Source organism: Oryzias latipes, chromosome 11, assembly GCF_002234675.1.
Source record: "Oryzias latipes chromosome 11, ASM223467v1".
Lineage (NCBI taxonomy): Eukaryota > Metazoa > Chordata > Actinopteri > Beloniformes > Adrianichthyidae > Oryzias > Oryzias latipes.
The window spans coordinates 6,857,969-6,878,088 of NC_019869.2; the positions used below are offsets into that span (position 1 = coordinate 6,857,969).

Sequence of the window (20,120 nt, forward strand, 5' to 3'; positions counted from 1 at the left end):
GCAAGGTCCAGTCTGTGAACTTTGAATGAGGAAGTCCAGCTCTGTGTGGACAAGGTTGATGATTAACTGAAGGAGAAAAGGAAAGAAGCACAGATCAATGCTGCAGGAATCCAGCACATCTCAGACTGTCTGAGCAGAAATTCTAATAGTTTAGATTTTGATTCACACATGATGGATGAAAGCAGACAAGAGGTTTCTTGTAAAGAACAGAGAGGCCTCCAGGTGATCCAGGTGAATGATTGCAGAGAGGAGAGAAGGATGAGGAAAACATTCAGATAAACGAGAAGCAGGTGAGTGTTTAAGTTTTGCAACTGCACCTTTGGTCAGCTGGATTATAAATACTTCTTCAAACCACTTGATCTATGAAGGGGACAGTGCTTATTAAAAGAAGAATTCTACTTTATTTTGTTGTTTATTAGACATTTCAAGTTCACTCAGGCTTCAACTGTCACAACCAGGCCAAGCAGATTAGAATCCAGACGAGGGGAAGAATCAAGGATGTATCAAAGTTACAAGAATTCATCTACAAGAGAGGACCATAGACACAGAGAACTACATAGAACAAAGGATAAGCCAACACTGTAGGATCAGGGAGAGCTCCTTAAATGCATTGTGGCTAGTTAGCAAAGTGCTGCCAGCTGTGACTGCTCCACAGGATCCACAGGTGAGTGGGCGGAGTCACAGCCAGCCTGCATGGAAACCTAAGAAAAAGGAAAAATGAGCAACAAAATAAAACCAAACATGCAAATCATAACATCAATATCTTCCTATATTTTACTCTCCATTATTGTTTCATGTTTAGAAAAAGTGTGAATATTTAGCTTAAGAAGGCGTCCAGTTTCTTTTTCCACTGGTGTCACATCAGACTTCTTTGTTTTTGTCGTTATGATGAATAGTGAATAGTAAACGTCACTGAATGTTTTTTTTTTTTTTTTTGTCTAGATGGATGTGATAAAGTCAGAGTTATCCTAGTCAAGATTTATTCATTTAATGGATTGTTATTTTGTAAAAAAAGAAAACAAATGAACATTTTCTGGCTCAGGCTAAGTCAACACAAAGTTTCTTTTTGAACTTAGGCTTCTTTAAACCTTCTTCAAACTACAGTCTCATAGTTCCTTGTCTTACATACTGATGCAGACTTTGAAGAAGAACAGTATGGAAGGAGACAGGATTCACATCGGCCTGTGTGAGAAAATGGACCAGATCAGAGATGGAGCTGAACCTGGATCCTCAAACACAAAGTAAGAGGCAGTTTCTGCTAAGAAGCTGCACTAAGAAAGTGACAAATGTTGCTCTGTTTGAAAGTGTTTGTTCTTTTTCCCCTTGAAAATCTACTGACATAATGAAAACATAAAACATTTTTGTGAACTGAATCATGTGAGCAGATGACATGAAGTTGTGAATGACAGACTGTTCAGATCTGTTTGTGTCTGCAGAGATCAGCTGTTCACACAGAGAGTCCAGTCTTCAGCATCCAGCTGTGTGTCCATGAAGAGTGACTGGTCCAAAGAACTGAATCCTCCAGACTTCAGTGCAGAACCTGGACCCTCAGCCTCAAAGTAACAGAGTTTCTCCTGAGCCGAATAAAACAGAAATGTTCAACAGATAAAAGCAGAATCAGAGGAAATAACTATAACACACTGGAAGTTTAATGGACAGAAAATATGTTTTAACACATTGAAGAATAAATAAAAACTAATAAACTTAAATATTTTTGACCTGCATTTATATGCAACGACAGAACCAGGAAGCGTCAAAAGAATGTCCATAAAACAGATGAGAACTTGACAGCATGTCACAATTGTGTTCATATTACCATCAAGAATCTCAGTCACTTGCTGTGGTACAGAAAAGGATATTTGTATTATTTGCTAAAACCATTATATCATAAAGTTTGTATACAGCTAAACATACAAAGTGTAGTTAACCTGCTGTTTAAATGAAAGTAGGCAATTGGTTTTCCAGTAGATCTGCAGCAGCTTTTTTTTTTCTTAAACAAACTACAGCTGAAATTCCTGTTTCCAACATCTGGAAGGTTTATATCAGCTTCATGAGATCTACAAGAAAATGTGCTGAAAGTATATAAAAAAAAACTGCTTATAAATCATAAAAGATAGATTTTTAAGTTTGCAAAATCAAGTTTTACTGTTAAGAACTAATAAAAATATAACATACCAGTTTATATTTAATATGTACATAAATTGTATTTCTTCTAACTTGATCACAGAAGTTACTCTGAACTTATGACAAGATTTAAGCATTTTCTGAGAACTGAATTATGTGAGCAGATGACATGAAGTTGGGAATGACAGACTGTTCAGATCTGTTTGTGTCTGCAGAGATCAGCTGCTCACACAGAGAGTCCAGTCTTCAGCATCCAGCTGTGTGTCCATGAAGAGTGACTGGTCCAAAGAACTGAATCCTCCAGACTTCAGAGCAGAACCTGGACCCTCAGCCTCAAAGTAACAGAGTTTCTCCTGAGCTGACAAGAACACAAACTGACAGGAAGGATCTTGAACTAAATTAGATTCATCAAGAATTATAACTGTTATGTCTCCAAATTACTGCCAAATACATATTCCACTTGGTCCCCTATTAACCACTTTTGATTTAATATATTGACTCACTTTTAAAACTTGTGTAAAAAGCCACTTTTGTTTTGGTAAAAAAGGTTTTCTGTGATGAGGGGGTTTTAAAATAAATAATGACGTGTAATCGGAAATTATTTAGTAGATTACAAAAATAAGTATAAAAGAATGGAATGAATGAATGAAATTAAAAAAAAGAAATTGCTCCAAAGATAAAACGATAAATTTGATCAATGTTGTATTTCTAAAGGATTTTTTTAACAATCCCAAAATAGTGTTGAGTAAAACTGAGGACAAATGGGAGAAAACCAGCTTGAAGATCATTACAGCACATCTGGCACCACTTTCAATGAATTTATGTCTGAATTATTAACAAAGTTGTACTAAAATTATTTTCTTTAAAATCGTACTATAGAATAGAATAGAATAGAATAGAATAGAATGGCTTTATTGTCATTGTGCATAGTACAATGAGATTTAAGCATCCCCATCAGTGCAAGAACAGTAAGGGAGGGAAAGGTAGTAAATAAAACATCGTAATATAATAAAATAAAAAAAGCAAACAAACAGTATATACAAGTGTGCAATATAAGCTGTAAACTGTATTGAAGAGTGCCGAGATAATTGTGCAAAAATTGCGTATGAAAAAACTGTGCGTAGACATGTCAAAGTGCAGAGGTGGCAATGAGGTAGATAGTTGGAGTAAACAGGAATGTTTTTTTTTTTTTCATCTGTGCATTTGGGAATTGAGGATGGTTATTGCCTTTGGAAAGAAGCTGTTTTTTAGTCTGTTCGTTTTGCTTCTGATGCCTCTGTAGCGCCTCCCGGAGGGCATCAGCTTGAACAGGTCTGAGCCGGGGTGTGAACTGTCCTTAATGATGTTCTGAGCCCTAGTGAAACAGCGCGCGGAGTAGATGTCCGTCAGGGTGGGGAGAGGGCACCCAATGATTTTCTGTGCCGTCTCTACGACTTTCTGCAGTCTCTTTTTATCGGCGGCCGTGCAGCTGCCGAACCAAACAGTTATGCAGTATGTGAGCAGGCTCTGGATGGATGACTGGTAGAAGGTCAGCAGCAGGTTGGTGTTAATTTTGTTCTTCCTGAGGACCCTCAGGAAGTGCAGACGCTGCTGAGCCTTCTTGATGATGGCAGTGGTGTTGGCTGTCCAGGAAAGGTCTGCAGAGATGGTGATGCCGAGGAACTTGAAGGTGTGGACCCTCTCCACATGCTCCCAATTAATAAGTAGGGGGGCTGGGTCCGCGCCATGTTTCCTGATGTCGACTATGATCTCCCTGGTTTTGTTGGTGTTAAGGGTGAGGTTGTTCTCTGAGGACCAGGTTGTCAACTTCAGGACCTCCTCTCTGTAGGCAGACTCATCACCCCTGGGAATGAGTCCGACCACCGTGGTGTCGTCAGCAAACTTGATGATGCAGTTGTTGTTGTGGGTCGGACTGCAGTCGTAAGTGTAGAGGCAGTACAGCAGGGGGCTTAGCACACAGCCCTGTGGGGCCCCAATGTTCAGTGTGCGGGTGGAGGAGTGGTGGGGGCCAAGTCTCACAGTTTGTGTTCGGTTTGTGAGGAAGTTGTTAATCCAAATGCATGTGAGGGGTGGGAGGCCGAGAGTGAGCAGTTAATTGCAGAGTCTGTCCGGGATTATTGTGTTGAAAGCAGAACTGTAATCCACAAAGAGCATCCGGACGTAGCTCTGCTGCTGCTCCAGGTGGTTCAGTGCGGAGTGGAGAGCCACGGCTACGGCGTCCTCTGTGGATCTGTTCTTGCGGTATGCGAACTGGTGGGTGTCCAAGTCAGTAGAGAGGTGGTCTCTGATGTGCTGGAGCATCAGCCTTTCAAAGCACTTCATTATGACTGGTGTGAGGGCCACTGGGCGATAGTCATTAGAGCATTTTAAATGCAAAAAGATGACTGATGTTTCAGTGCGATTCTTAATGACAGGCTGTGGAAGGCTGATTTTCCATTCTCATGATCTGTTTGTGTCTGCAGAGATCAGCTGCTCACACAGAGAGTCCAGTCTTCAGAATCCAGCTGTGTGTCCATGAAGAGTGACTGGTCCAAAGAACTGAATCCTCCAGACTTCAGTGCTGAACCCTCAGACACAAAGTAAGAGAGTTTCTTCAGAAATGAGCTGAGAGCAGCAAAAAAGGTTGCATGAATCACAGCTGTTAACACACAGATGCAGATGTGACCACTGTCACAGTCAGGCAAACATGCTGTTGAGAACCCAGGGATGAACTTGAAAGATGTAACAAAGTCACAAAAATGTACATTCAAAAAATATATAACTCATAGTACACACACAAGGAGACCTAGAGATTAAACAGGACAGGCCACCAGACCCAGAGAAAGTTCCTTAAATGTATTTGTGGATAATTAACAAAGTGATGCCAGCTGTGACTGCTCCACAGGATCCACAGGTGAATGGGCGGAGTCACAGCCAGCCTTCACAGAAACAAAAGAAAAGGCAAATGTTAGACATAAAAAAAGCAAATTGTAACAAACACAACCCAAAATTAATTAATTCAAATGAAATAAAGAGACATAAAATAAAAAAGCACTTTGTGTGGAATGAAAGGCGCTAAACAAAGTTTGAAGTGTGAAGATTCAGTGATACCACTGCAGTGTCTGTAAATGTGAGGAAAAAAATGCCTGCATTGATATTTGAGAAGGAATAAGTTTCATGCATTCATCTATGTTTAGCTGTTCATTGATCAGTTTTGGTTCTGCTCAGAATCTTTTTCTTCTTGTTGTGCACAGAGAGAGGAAGAGGAGTGGTGTTTGTGTGAAGGAGCAGCCGTCCACTTGTGCTTTGTGTCAGGATGTACTGAAGGATCCGGTCTCTACCATCTGTGGACACTGGTTCTGTAGACAGTGCATCACCTCCTACTGGGACCGGTCTGCTCAACCAGGACTCTGCTCTTGCCCCCAGTGTGCAGAAAGGTCCAACAGCAGAGCCTCACCGCAGACAGTCACTGAGAGCACCGGGGACCAAAGTAAGACTGAACCTCCTTGTGCTGATGTCTCAGAGCTTAACTTCTGTTTTTTAGGACATCACATGAAGTCATTAATTATTTTCTTTTTTTCTCAGCACATGTTGGTCTGCCGGAGCTTTTAGATGAACACCAGATCAGTCTGAGGAGCAGATGTGAGCATGTGACACAAGGAATTGAGGAAGCAGGAAGTGGAATGCTCCTCAACAGGATTTACACAGAGTTGTACATCACAGAGGGAAAGAGTGAGGAGGTTAACACCCAACATGAGGTCATGCAGCTGGAGACACCCTCCAAGAACAGCGAGGTTCTTGATGTTCCAATCAGGTGCAACGATATCTTTAAACCCTCCCTGAACCAACCTGAATCCATCAGAGTGGTTCTGACCAGTGGCGTCGCCGGAGCAGGAAAAAGTCTCTCAGTGCAGAAGTTCTGCTTGGACTGGGCCAACGGCTTGGAGAACCAAGAACTCAGTGCTGTGATTCCTCTGTCATTCAGGGAGCTGAATTTGATCAGAGATCAGCAGCACAGTCTTCTCTCACTGGTCCAGCTTTTCCACCCAGAGTTCAAAAAGATCAAGGCAGAGCAGCTGGCTGTCTGTAAACCTCTCTTCATCTTTGATGGCCTGGATGAAAGCAGAATCTCTCTGGATTTCCAGAACCCTCCCTTGGTATCTGATGTTGTAGAAAGTTCCTCAGTCGGTATGCTGCTGACAAACCTCATCCAAGGACATCTGCTTCCCTCAGCGCTTATCTGGATAACCTCCAGACCTGCAGCAGCCAGTCAGATCCCTTTGGCATGTGTTGACAGGGTAACAGAAGTACGAGGCTTCACCGATGCTCAGAAGGAGGAATTCTTCAGGAAAAGGTTCAGTGATGAAGAAGAGCTGTCCACCAGAATCTTCTCCCACATCAAGAACTCCAGGACCCTCTATGTGATGTGTCAAATCCCAGTTTTCTGCTGGATCATGGCTGTGGTTCTGGAAGACATGTTGACCACAGAGCAGAGAGGAGAGCTTCCCACCACCCTGACTGACATGTACTCGTACTTTCTGCTGGTCCAGACAAAGAGGAATATGAACAAGTACCAGCAGGAACATCAGAGCTCACAGGAGCTGTCAGAGGCAGACAGAGAAGTTCTTCTGAAACTGGGAAGGCTGGCATTTGAACATCTGGACAAAGGAAACATCATGTTCTACCAAGAAGACCTGGAGCAGTGCAGTCTTGATGTCACAGAGGCCTCAGTGCACTCAGGAGTTTGTACAGAGGTCTTTAAAAGAGAATGTGAGATCTTCCAGAAGCCGGTCTATTGCTTTGTTCATCTGAGCATTCAGGAGTTTCTGGCTGCTGTCTACATGTTCCACTGTTTCACCCACAAGAACTCTGAGGTGATGCAAGAATTCCTAAAGAGTCAAACAAGCTCTCTGGAGGAATTTTTGTGGAGAGTCATGGATATATCCCTGCAGAGTAAAACTGGACATCTGGACTTGTTTGCTCGCTTCCTTCATGGCCTCTCTATTGAGTCCAACTCCAAACTCTTGGGTAGCCTGCTGGGTCAGACAGAGAACAGTCCAGAAACCATTCAAAGAGTCATCAACAACCTACAGCAGGTGAACAGTGGAGACTGCAAAAGGGAGATGGATTTCATCACAACAAAGATGATCAAAGATGAAGTGTCTCCTGACAGAAGAATCAACGTTTTCCATTGCATGATGGAGATGAAAGACCTCTCAGTTCATCGGGAGATCCACAAATTCCTAAAATCAAAGGACAAAACGGAGAAGGATCTCTCAGAAATGCAGTGTTTAGCTCTGGCCTACATGCTGCAGATGTCAGAAGAGGTTCTGGATGAGCTGGACTTGGACCAATACAGAACATCAAATGAGGGTCGAAGGAGACTGATCCCAGCTGTGAAGAACTGTAGGAAGTTTAGGTAAGACTAGTTTGAGTTAGCCTAGATAATCGGTATGTCTCATTCCAACCTTTGATTCAGGGATATTGTTTTCATTCTTTTTATTGTTGTTGCCGTCGTTTCCCACAACAGTAGACTTATATTTACTGTTTCTAATCTAAAAGTTCTGCTGTGAAGTTGTTCTGATGAGATTCTCCCAACCCGAAGCTCAAATTATTCTGTTGAAGCTTCAAACAAAAGCAACACAAAGATATTAATCAATAAAAAAATATACATCAAGCTGATTTGTCTTCATTTCATGAGGACTTCAGAAGTTTTCCTTTTTCTTTGTCTTCCAGGCTGAGAAACTGTGGACTCTCAGAGACTGACTGTGAAACAGTGGCCTTGGCTCTTCTATCCGACCCGTCTCACCTGACAGAACTGGATCTGAGTGGAAACCAGCTTCAGGATTCAGCAATGATGCTTCTATGTGCTGGACTGGAGAATCCAAACTGTAAACTGGAGAGTCTGAGGTCAGAAAATGAGTTCATTTTTATCTAGATTTGCCGTTCTTTGCTGCTACTTTTGAAGTATGAAAGTGTTTTATATATTAAATTTTGATTGATAGAACTTTTTTTTGTTCTGAATTCAGGCTGAGGATCTGCAGTTTGTCAGATTTTAGCTGTGGTCTTCTGGGCTTTGCTCTGATGTCCAACCCGTCCCACCTGAAAGAACTGGACCTTAGAAGCGCTGACTTTCAGAGTTCAGCAATGCAGCATCTGTGTGCTTTTCTGGAGAATCCACACTGCAGACTGAAGATTCTGAGGTCAGCTCCATCTTTAAGTTGTGTTGAGATGAACAATAAAGTTATGTTAAAAGTGAGCCGTAGACATGAGTCTGATATTACACAGCTTCATGGTGGGAGATTTCTTCTTTATCATCTGCTGTCTTTTTTTTAAATGTTTAGTTTATTATTTCCTTTAGTTATAAACACTCAAAACCCAAGTTTTACAGTTATTTTGTCTTTAAACTCATCTCTTTTTTGGATTTAGGTTGGTGAACTGCACTTTGTCAAAGTTCAGCTGTGCAGCTCTGGTCTCAGCTCTGAAGTCCAGCCCGTCCCATCTGACAGAACTGGATTTGAGCTTGAACTTCATTCAGGATTCAGGAGTGGAACTTCTGTGTGCCTTTCTGGAGACGTCATGCTGCCTTCTGCAGACTCTGAGGTTACAGAGCTTCTGTTTTCCATAAAGCTCAGGAACAACTTGCAATCATCAACATGTGAATGCCGTTTAGCTTCTTTTATAATTATGGTCTGTTGTTTCCAAAGAGTAATATTTGATTCAGAAAGTGAATAAATTATTTTCTGTTAGTTTTTAAAGCTCCAAAACAAAACCTGTTTGCAGAAGAACCTCTGTACTCAGACTGTTTCTACATGAAAAAGCTATATATGGTTTGACCTTTGACCCAACACACATTCAGCTGGTACTGATGTGTGCTGACATGAACAAGGTGAGTGATTGTGCAGATATTTGGAGGTTCTCTTTAGAAGCTAGCTTGATGCTGTAAATGATCCACATGAAGGACTATGTCCCCTGATTCACTGAGCTGAAGAATGGAGCACCTGAAAACAGCTGCTGATGTCATGTCTGTTCCGGTTTCAGGTTGGAGCGCTGCAAGTTGTCAGTCATCAGCTGTGCTGCTCTGGTCTCAGCTCTGAAGTCCAACCCATCCCATCTGACAGAACTGGACCTGAGTGGGAACAAGCTCCAGGATTCTGATGTTCAGCAGCTTCATGATCTGGTGAAGAATCCAAACTTCAAACTGGAAACTCTCAGGTCAGCAGAGAGTTAAAGTCAGTCCAACATCTCCCAACAGAGTTGTAGTAAACTTGAAGTAGTGAATATGAGGGCAAAGATCTAGAATTTTCTGTGAGGCAGCAGATTTAAGTCACACTGTGAGAGAAGAAATGATGACAAGTTTAAGGACAGACATTTAGAAACCAACATCAGTCCTTTTCTTTCAGCAGAAGAACATCAGAGCTGACAGGAAACTGCTGCTCTGAGCAGAACTGAAGTCCCAGATTCTCAGTCTGGTGCTTCATTGCATCACATTCTAACCCAATAGAAAACATTGCATCTTTCCACATCATTCTTCTTCTCTCCTCAGGTTGAAGTGATCAAAAGTTGTTCTGAGAGTTTGATCTTTCTCCTGATGGTCAGAAGGAGGAAGCAGCAGCAAAGTGAGGAAAGTGTCTAAGTTGGAGAGATGACTGTTGGAGCTGCAGCTGAAACATCATGAAAAATGGATTCTTCCTCTTCTGGCTCATGACAAGGAAAAAAAGTATTTGATTTAACGTTGTAAATTCAGATTTAGTAAAAAAAAAATGTAATCGTTTTATTTTCTATATATATGTTTGTTCCAAGGAATGTTATTTGTTCATTAAGTATTTTTGAAGTTTAATTTTCAGTACAGATGATGGAAAAAGATTAAAGCCTTTGGTTCATTTTTAAGAACGTCTCAGTAATGAAGAAGATAAACGATGCTAAAAGTCAGTAATTTGATAACAAACATGTTTTTTTTTCCGTTTTACAAATCTTTAAGTTATGTAAAATAAACTGAGCCCTGAACAAAAAAGATTCACAATCAAACTGGAGACATTTGTATTTATTTGAAGACAACACAAAACTTGAAAAGAGCAAAGGACTAAAGTAAGAATAGATTTAAAAGAATTTTAAAGTGAGAGTTAGTCAGCAAGAGAGTCAGAAATTTCCAGTTCAGGACTGGGAGCACTGGTCTCTCCTGAAAGTCTCTATGACTGGATCCTTGGATCCTCTCTTGGCCTGACAGGTCACCTTCTCCCACTGGTCTGCAGAGAGCCTCAGGGTGCTGCTCCAGCTGTAGAGGCCGTCCTTCTGCAGCACCCCGGGGCTCCTGCTCTCCTCCCAGCTGCTGCTGCTGCTGCCGACCACCTCCCAGGACAGAGTCCAGTCTGAGGGGAAGCCCTTGTTGGGCGCCGAGTTGGACGCCGTGGGTCTCTTTCTGGGCCCCTGAACAGGCCACCCCCTCTTCCTTAGAGGATGGTCATCTCGATGGAGGCGCTGAGCTGCCGTGGGATCTTCTTCCCCGCCTCTGCGCCCTCACCTTTTTGTGGCCCCTCTGCGATCCCACTTCTGACACCAAATGTGACGGGGTCCCGTCAGGAAATAATGCAGAGGAGCCAAGGTGAGGAGGGTCGTTCTTTATTCAGAACCAGTTGACACCACAGTTTCTCAACGCAGGGCCACACAGCGCATGGCACCTCCGTCACTCCTCCTCACTACCTGTGATGCACCCTTTTAAATGAGGAGCCCCTCCCATTGGGTGTGGCTCTTCATCATCTTCCAGGTGGCACCACAGGTAGATATTTTATACATAAAATATAAACAAATGCACAAAATAAAAACAGTGTGGGCCCCCTCGCCATCTGACGGTGCCACACCGTCACAATATAAAACAGAAAAAAGGAAAAAAAGAAATAAACATTTTTTGAACATGTTATCGCTCCAATAATCAGAAACTAGATTCAGTTGTTATCCTAGGGGCTTTCATGGTTGTGCAGCTGTTAGAACTCTTGCCTCACAGCTTTGAGGTCCTGGTTCAAATCTGAACTGAAACCTTTCTGGGTATCTGTGTTCATGCTTTCTTTAGGCCCTCTGGCAACATGTAGTCCAAGAAGCATAATTTATAGGGTCAAGTGATGATTTATAGGTTTGAGTGCGACTATGTGGTTTTGTTTTTCTGGTTTTTATTTTACAACTTAAAATTATCTATGTATGTTTGTTTCATGGATAATTGTGTCCAAGCTTTAGGATTTTATCTGCTAGTGTATTTAAAAAATGACTTTCAGTGTAGAAACTCTGAACTCCTCCTATAAAAAACCTGCTTCTTCTTTGATGGTTTTTACATTAGGTTATCTTTCTATTTTTACTACTACCTCAATGCTTATTTCATTTATTTATTTTTTAATGTACTTTAGTCATCACAAAATATTTCATGTCAGTATAAAGAAGAACTTTCTTTTGTCATAGCAGGACATGGAAAGAAATCTGTTGAAAAAAAGTTTTTTTATTTGTACAAATATTTTTCAATTGAAATTGTAACAAGTCAGAAATGCAAACAGAGTTTGAGAAAGAGAATAAAAGAAGAACTGCATAGAAAACAGATTTATAGTCATAGTTCCAGTTCAGGACTGGGAGCACTGGTCTCTCCTGAAAGTCTCTAAGACTGGATCCTTGGATCCTCTCTTGGCCTGACAGGTCACCTTCTCCCACTGGTCTGCAGAGAGCCTCAGGGTGCTGCTCCAGCTGTAGAGGCCGTCCTTCTGCAGCACCCCGGGGCTCCTGCTCTCCTCCCAGCTGCTGCTGCTGCTGCCGACCACCTCCCAGGACAGAGTCCAGTCTGAGGGGAAGCCCTTGTTGGCCACACACATGAGTGTGGCCTTCCCCTGCTGCAGCTCCTTCGTGGAGGGGGACAGCACTGTCAGCAAGGGCGAGGCATCACCTAGGAGACACCAATCAGCTTAGAGGACAGGAACCACACAGCTGTCAATCAAAAAGCTCTCATTGGATGCAGTGGTTTCAGTTTGAAGAAGGTTTGTGTTCAGGTGTTTTTCTGCTCCATCAGTCATTGATTCACACATTGTTTCACTTCTTTGAAGAAATCTCTCATGCAGATCAGCAACAAGACAAACTTCAGTTTCTACTGAAAAATGTCAAACTGGGTTAGAAAAAGAGCAGATGTATCTTCATGTAGAAAACAAGTTTGGACTGAATATCTTTAAAAAGCTTCATCATACATTAAAGAAATGTACAAAGTAGGACAAAATCATAACAATCATGAAAGTTTTCTGTCAGAAAATCCTTTGAATAACAATTAAATTTTCTGAAATATCAGATGTCCAAACATTCGTCCAGAAAGAAAATGATATGAGTAAAAACTGCCTTTTAATACACTATGAACACATTTATATACTTTTTTTTAAACACACAATGTTAACAGCACATTTTGTAATCAAATACAATTTTTTTAAAGTTGAAATCTTTTGACTAAAAATCAGTTCAGTTTTAATTGACAAAAACTGTTTCTTTAGGTATTATTTAAACATTTATTCCAGTCTGGTTCTTCCACCAAAAGTTCTCCACTGTGATACAAACTGACTAATGTGTTTTACAAAAACCTCTGACTCTACAGAGACTTTTCTCTCCAGCTGTTTCAATTTAAACTAAATATTTCTAATTTTTTGATTCACATAGAAATTATGATTTATTTTATGTTAGGCAACACAATTTTATATTTTCAAATTTCACACAAACTAAGTCTGCTTATAAAAAAAAATAATTTACCAAAAATAATCAAATGTCATTTTTTATACAGTAATTTACAGGTAACTCAGAATCAATTAAAGAAATAAATAAGACACAAATACAGAAAAAGCAACAAAAAGATCTACTTACTTCCAAACTCCAGTCTGGTTCCTCCACCAAACGTGAGCCACAGTGATACAAACTGATTGAAGCGTCGTACAAAAACCTCTGACTGTACAGAGACACGCTCTCTGACTCTGAAACAAACAAACTCAACTGAAAAAATGGTAGAAAATTTAAAAATAACACATTTTATTGTCGCAGTGTAAATTGTATTTAGTTGCTGAGTTGTAATTAAACTGCGTATACATTTTTTAACCTTTCTAATGAATCACTAAGTTGTAAATATAATCACATTAAACCACAACCAGAAATTTTGATTAAAAGATTGAAAGCTGCCTCAAACAAAACTACAAAAAATGTATCATTTTTATTAATTGTGCAAAATTGCATGATTAACTATGTTATAAAACTAGTAAAAGTATGAATGAATCCAGTATTAAATACTCTGATGAACAGAAAACAACTTTACAGTTATTTTGCTTTCTTGCATTTATATTCATATCTTTATGTTTTCTTTCAATTGTTTGTTTTTTGGGGGAGTTTTACTGTCCTGCTGTTCTCTGCAAACTGTCGTGTTTTTCTCCACATAATGATAAATGGAGTGATTACTTATTTTGTTTGGATTATTTTTGCACTCTAGGCTTCATGCTGCATCTTCAAATGAATTTAATTGCACTTAATTTTGGTTATGTGTTGTACAGATTCCTTGATAAATAAAAATAAAACGTTTGTGTGTTTATTTGTGTAGAATAATGTGAGTGTGCAGGAATCCTTATGACATGTGGAGAACTGCAGCTTCTGACTGATTCAGTGTGTTTGCATATGTGTGCTGCCTCTCTGCTTCCAGCAGTTAAAGCTCAGTGTTGATCAGTGGCCGTCCAGACCTTTCAAAGACACTGACTCGCCCGCAGCACAATGATGATGTCACTGACTCTGCTGCTCTTCACCCTGGAGCTCCTCGTTCAGGGTGAGACTGTCTTCTGGAAGCTTTGCTTCAAGCAGCAACCAGGTTCTCTACAATGATGTTCTGCTGTGATGGACAAGCACTGAAACTAGCAGCCCTGAGCTTCTTCTTCTGCATTTTTCTTTGAGCTGTTTTTGTCTCAATAATTCTTCTTTTTTCTGTTTTCAGCTTCGTCAGAACAGCTCCTCACTCAGACTCCAGGAGCTCAGTCTGTAGTTCAAGGACAGACTGTCTCCATCAGATGTAAAGCCAGTTCAAGTGTTGGCGGCTGCCTTAACTGGTACCTTCAGAAAAACGGAGAATCCCCAAAACTCTTGATTTATTCAGCTACAAATCGTCAGTCTGGTGTTTCAAGTCACTTCAGTGGAAGTGGATCTGGAACTGACTTTACTCTGACACTCAGTGGAATTGAACCTGAACATGCAGGAGTTTATTACTGTCAGCAGTGTAACAGCCTTCCGTTCACACAGTGAAAAACAGTCGTACAAAAACCTCCTTCAGTCAAACTAAACTGAAACTGAACTGATACAGCTCACTAACAACACACACACACATGGACATCCCATAGCTTCATGTAAAGTACATTTACTAGTGAAGACAAAAATTTAAATCTTTCCTTACAAACCAAGGCCAAATATTTTATGTCTGAGAGAAAGATGTAAAAAAAGCACAATATGACAAAATAACAATTAGATTGTTTATGCACAATTTTCCTCTGTATACTAATTATTATAAAACTGTTCATCTCTATCTGATTTTCTGATGCAGGATTTAAAGCTAATATAGTTCAGAGACAACAGAGTCATTCTGTTGCTGCAAACTGAAAAGCACGGAAAAAGAAATCAAACCGATCATTTTACCACTTTGTTGTTATTTTACTTAATACAGATATTTTAATTAAACCAAAACTTCAAAAAATAAAATTAATTTTAAGAAAACACAAAATAAATATCAATTTGTTGTCTGTAAAACATGTCGATACATTAAACAATTTTGTGAACTTTTGTTTTTGAGTAAAGAGATTTTACTTTCTGTTGGGTTTACATTTCAAACAAAAAATTCAGTTCATTTGACTTAGTTGACAAAGTTACAGTGTTCATCCCTCCATCCAATTCACCAGTCCATTGCAGGGCTTCAATGATTATGTAACTGATAATCAAAATATTAAACATTATCCAGATTCCTGTTGGAGTCTGTGGTAAGCATTTCCATAGAGACACTTTGCATCAGCAGCTCCATGCTCCAGTGCTCTGGGAGACTTTATAGTCCTGAGAGTTGAAGACTGGATGACTGACAGCTGTCCTTCATCACAGCAGAAGACACATAAATCCTCCTCATCATCCTCATCCAAAACATGACTGTGATCTGCGTCCTCATCTGGACTCTCCTCTGCTGCTGCTTCACAGGTAAAGTCCAGAGAATCTAACTCCTCTCCTCTATGAACATCCGTCCCTCTGAAATGAAGGCCACAAAAGCATGAAGCTGCTTTCTGTTTCTGTCTCTGTATCCTCAGAGTCCAGAGGACAGGTCACAGTGACTCAGCCTGGAGCAGTGAGCTCTGCTGTGGGAGGATCTGTCTCCATCTCATGTAGAACCAGTCAAAATATTTATAGTGATCGTTTAGCCTGGTACCAACAGAAAGATGGAGAAACTCCTAAACTTCTCATTTATTATATTAGCAGCAGAGCATCAGGGACTCCAACTCGTTTTACAGGCAGTGGATCAAACTCTGGAACAGATTTCACTCTGACCATCAGTGGAATTCAGGCTGAAGATGCAGCAGTTTATTACTGTCAGAGTGCTCACTACATCAACAGTCAGTATGTGTTCACACAGTGAAAAACAGTCATACAAAAACCTCCCTCATTCTGGCTGAACAGAAACTGAACTGACTGCTGCAGCTGGAAGATGCTGCAGACACTGACACAGTTCACTGAACACCAATTTTTGGGCGGCAGTGGCTCAGGCGGTTGAGCAGTTGTCCAATGATTGAAGGGTCAGCAGTTCGATCCCTGCTCCCTCCAGTAAATTGTTGTATCCTTGGGTATGATACTTCACCCTCCAGTGTGAATGTGCATGAATGTCCCGGTGATGGTCAAAGTGACCGTAGCCGCGAACTGGCAGCCACTTCTCGGTCAGTCTGCCCCAGGACAGTTTTGGCTACATCAGTAGTTTACCATCACCCAGTATGAACAAGGAGTGAATGAATAATGGACACAATGTAAGTGCTTTAGCATCTGGAAATGTGTGGATAAATCCAATCCATTATTAGTATTATTCTAATAAACACACAAACACAATAGACACTTAATGACCAGATTTGTTCTCAATTTTTTTCAGTAGTCTTTAGGAAACAGTTTAAGACAAATAATATTGTTAAATTGTATAAATAATTTATAAAAAACATATTTATGTTTTCATAGTTTGGAATAAAATAAAGTGTCATTTTATTCAATCTTCAGCACAAAAAGAAGCATTTGATTAGAAAATGCAGAAATACAATGTTATTCCAATTTCCTGTACAAAGGAATAGTTATTTTCTAGATACATTTATGTGTCTAGTTATGCAGTTTGGTTGCGGGGTAGAGTTTGTGTTAACAACAGTAAAACAAGCTGATGATTGCTGAGAAATGTCCTGACGTTAACTAAAAAGGATCCGTTCATCTTATGAAACTGTTGAATAGAAATGTGTATAGTTTATGTGTTCATGTGTGTTCTTTCAAGAACAAGTGGGTCCAAGCTTTTGACTGCTACTGTATTTATTATAACAGGTCAAAATAGAAATTTTGAACTCCTGAGTTTAGCAAACCTCGTCCTTCAAAGCAAATGTTAGTTATTTAGTTCCTTTTAACAAACTCTTTAACATCTTCAGGCTGTATGTCATTATTTAGCAACATGCCAATGGACAAAACCTAATTTAGCATCACCTTAAAAGGCAAAAAAATCGAAAGATTTTTTTTTTAAATTGGAGCGAAGTCAAGCATGATTCACTGTGTTTTTATTCCTCAACAAATTTATCACAATAAAACTATGAGTTTGCTTCTGTACAAAAATAGAGTCATTGAATGAAATCAGTTGGCAAAAGCTCTTTTTATTTGCAGATAATTTTTCTACAGAAACTGTAACAAGTCAAAAAAAGTTTGATAAATAGAATAAAAGAAGAACTGCATAGAAAACAGATTTATAGTCATAATTTACAGATGTCATGACTGAATCACAGTTTAATGTTTGATAACAGTAGAGACTTAAAGTAAAACTTCAATAATAACATTTTAAATTGCATTTACAAATACATTTTTGAAAGATTTCCTCTTTTTTAGAACTAAATTAACTATTAAAACAATTTATTATCCCTTAAAGAAATACATTGAGTTTAGAATATTATTAAAAAATGTTAATCAGACCAAAAGTTGAAGTGTTTATAATGAATCAAAAGTACTTACAGTCAATCACCAGTCTAGTTCCTCCACCAAACGTGAGCCACAGTGATACAAACTGATTGAAGCGTCGTGCAAAAACCTCTGACTGTACAGAGACACGCTCTCTGACTCTGAAACAAACAAACTCAACTGAAATGATGACAGAAAATCTAAAAATAATACAGTTTATTGTTACAATGCAAATTGTATATTACAGTTTATTACTGTCAGCAGCATAACAGCTTCCCGTTCACACAGTGAAACACAATCGTACAAAAACCTAGAACGCTAAATAGGAACTGATCTACAGCTGCACTGAAGCAGAAGATTTCCAGACAAACACACCAAAGACATTAATTTTAAGTTTTGGTTTTTAGATGTAACAATTATTTTATTCATTATTAACTCAGATGTAAAACAATTTATGCAAAACAGTCTTCATTGAACTCACAAACACTAAAAGTATTCATCTCTGAAATGTATTATTGTATTATTTTAAAACCAGTAGTTCAGGTTCAACTGTTATTCTGCTGCATCAAGCTGTCAGTTTTATGGCCACAAAAATGAACTGAAACTGATCATTTGACCTCTTTTCTGTCAAAAACGTATTGAAATGTTCAAATCCTCACCTCACTTACCTCGCCTCAAAACATTTCAGCCAAATTTTTGAATGTTTCCTTGTGTCATGTTGAGTTTATTTTTATTTGATGAGTCACAAACATTTTCTTTGACTTCTGTGTCATCAAACTTTACAAAAACACACAGCAGTTCATGAACGTTTCCTTTATTTACTGAATCTTCAGTCACTGTGATCTCTGTGTGATCCCCCGACAGTTTGTGTGGTCCAGACTCTGAACCAAAGCCTTTATGTGAGTTTTTCATAACTAACAGTAAATGTCTTTAATCATAAATCTTCCCTATTTTGGAACCACTTCACAGTTATTGGGTAAACCCACTCCATGTCCATTAAACATATTTGTGAGAAACACTTTCATGATGATTCCTTAGGTAACCTGATTATTTTTTCTATCAATAGCAAAATCCATTACCGCTGAAAGCTGTCTCCAAAGAAATTCATTTCTTCTTTTCAGAATATTAAACTGTTTTTATAGTGGCTTTACATAAAAGGAAGTAAAAAAATATTTATTTTTATTTATTTTATTTAGTTTGTTGTCTTTCACACTTCTCTTCTGTCTAATGCTAAATGTTTTTATTAATTTGTTTTAAACTTATCTGCTACTGTTTAGTTAATTTCTTTAAACTTTCACAAAATGTCCCAAATGCTACAATTAAAAAAATACACATATATATGTTAATTATAAAAATGATCCATGTTCCTGTTGGAGTCAGTGGTAGCATTTCCATAGAGACACTTTGCATCAGCAGCTCCATGCTCCAGTGCTCTGGGAGACTTTATAGTCCTGAGAGTTGAAGACTGGATGACTGACAGCTGTCCTTCATCACAGCAGAAGACACACAAATCCTCCTCATCCTCATCCAAAACATGACTGTGATCTGCGTCCTCATCTGGACTCTCCTCTGCTGCTGCTTCACAGGTAAAGTCCAGAGAATCCAACTCCTCTCCTCTATGAACATCCGTCCCTCTGAAATGAAGGCCACAAAAGCATGAAGCTGCTTTCTGTTTCTGTCTCTGTATCCTCAGAGTCCAGAGGACAGGTCACAGTGACTCAGCCTGGAGCAGTGAGCTCTGCTGTGGGAGGATCTGTCTCCATCTCATGTAGAACCAGTCAGGATGTTAATGGCAACAATTTAGCCTGGTACCAACAGAAAGATGGACAATCTCCTAAACTACTTTTCTACTATGTTGGAAACAGAGTATCAGGGACTCCAACTCGTTTTACAGATGGTGGATCAAACTCTGATTTCACTCTGACCATCAATGGAATTCAGGCTGAAGATGCAGCAGTTTATTACTGTCAGAGTCTTCACTACATCAACAGTCAGTATGTGTTCACACAGTGAAAAACAGTCGTACAAAAACCTCCCTCATTCAGACTGAACAGAAACTGAACTGACTGCTGCAGCTAGAAGATTCTGCAGACACTGAAACAGTTCACTGAACATCCATTCTAACAAACAAAAACCCTTACCCAGATAATGTCAACCTCTGTTCATTTAATAATCGCAAATATAGATTTGATATTTTGTAAAAATAAAAACAGAATATTCTGACTAAGAAACACAATAGCACACTGAAATAAACTCTGATTCCATTATTTAAATTGTTATGATAATAGAGAACAGGCTGTTCAAAACCCATGACATATGAACATGCAGAGAAATTTGAAACCAGTTTAGCTTTGACCAATCAGGGTCTCTGGTTTGGTAGTGACGTATGGGTACCATCCTTTTCAAAACATGTAAGCGCCCATCTTTGAAAAATGACCATGAAGAAGAAATCAACAACAGTGATTTGTGCTCGGCTGGATTTCAAAGACACCAAGTCTTTCATATATTGGAATTGAGCTGTGAAAGAAAAAGCCTGGAGTGTCATGACTAGAACACGGAACGGACCCAGGCGCTGGAACCCAGAGGCAGAGACAGGTGAGTGAAAGGTAAGTAAAGAGTTTATTTTAAGTTCTTGCTGATTCCGGGCGAAGCTGTGGGTAACGTGGCTGCGGCTCTTGATTGAAGTCTCCGGTACCGTACGTGCAGAGTCCCAAGAGCTGGGAGGCCAGACAGAGTTCATGGCGTGGCTGGAGATCCAGAGGAGCACAGAGACTGTGGCTCACAAACACAGGTGGCGTCGACGAGGAGTGTTGCGGCAG

At 39.7% G+C, this 20,120-nt stretch overlaps 1 protein-coding gene and 2 gene segments (V, D, J or C); 2 read left to right on the plus strand and 1 right to left on the minus strand.

The window, feature by feature from the left end:
* LOC101171966 (NACHT, LRR and PYD domains-containing protein 12-like) lies at window positions 1–10,131 on the plus strand. The gene is made up of 12 exons (XM_023959776.1): window positions 1–290; window positions 1,138–1,241; window positions 1,437–1,559; window positions 2,340–2,462; window positions 4,587–4,703; window positions 5,358–5,593; window positions 5,689–7,522; window positions 7,840–8,013; window positions 8,133–8,306; window positions 8,533–8,706; window positions 9,145–9,318; window positions 9,650–10,131. Exons 2-12 carry the CDS (start codon window positions 1,156–1,158, stop codon window positions 9,657–9,659), a joined length of 3,225 nt encoding a protein of 1,074 aa, XP_023815544.1. The 5' UTR covers window positions 1–290; window positions 1,138–1,155; the 3' UTR covers window positions 9,660–10,131.
* Window positions 10,129–20,120, minus strand: part of LOC101172947 — a 19,687-nt gene continuing 9,695 nt past the window's right edge. The window contains 1 exon segment of the C gene segment in view: window positions 10,129–10,449. Coding sequence covers window positions 10,258–10,449 — 192 coding nt within the window.
* On the plus strand, window positions 18,836–19,329 carry LOC110015869. The segment is given in 2 exon segments: window positions 18,836–18,887; window positions 18,995–19,329. Coding segments are annotated over 2 exon segments (372 nt in total).

Coding starts and splice junctions, on each gene's coding strand:
- LOC101171966 (XM_023959776.1), top strand. CDS start 1,156: ATGGAAGGAGACAGGATTCACATCGGCCTGTGTGAGAAAATGGACCAG. Junction 4,704..5,357: donor GCTGAACCCTCAGACACAAA/GTAAGAGAGTTT, acceptor TGTTGTGCACAG/AGAGAGGAAGAGGAGTGGTG. Junction 8,707..9,144: donor TGCCTTCTGCAGACTCTGAG/GTTACAGAGCTT, acceptor TTCCGGTTTCAG/GTTGGAGCGCTGCAAGTTGT.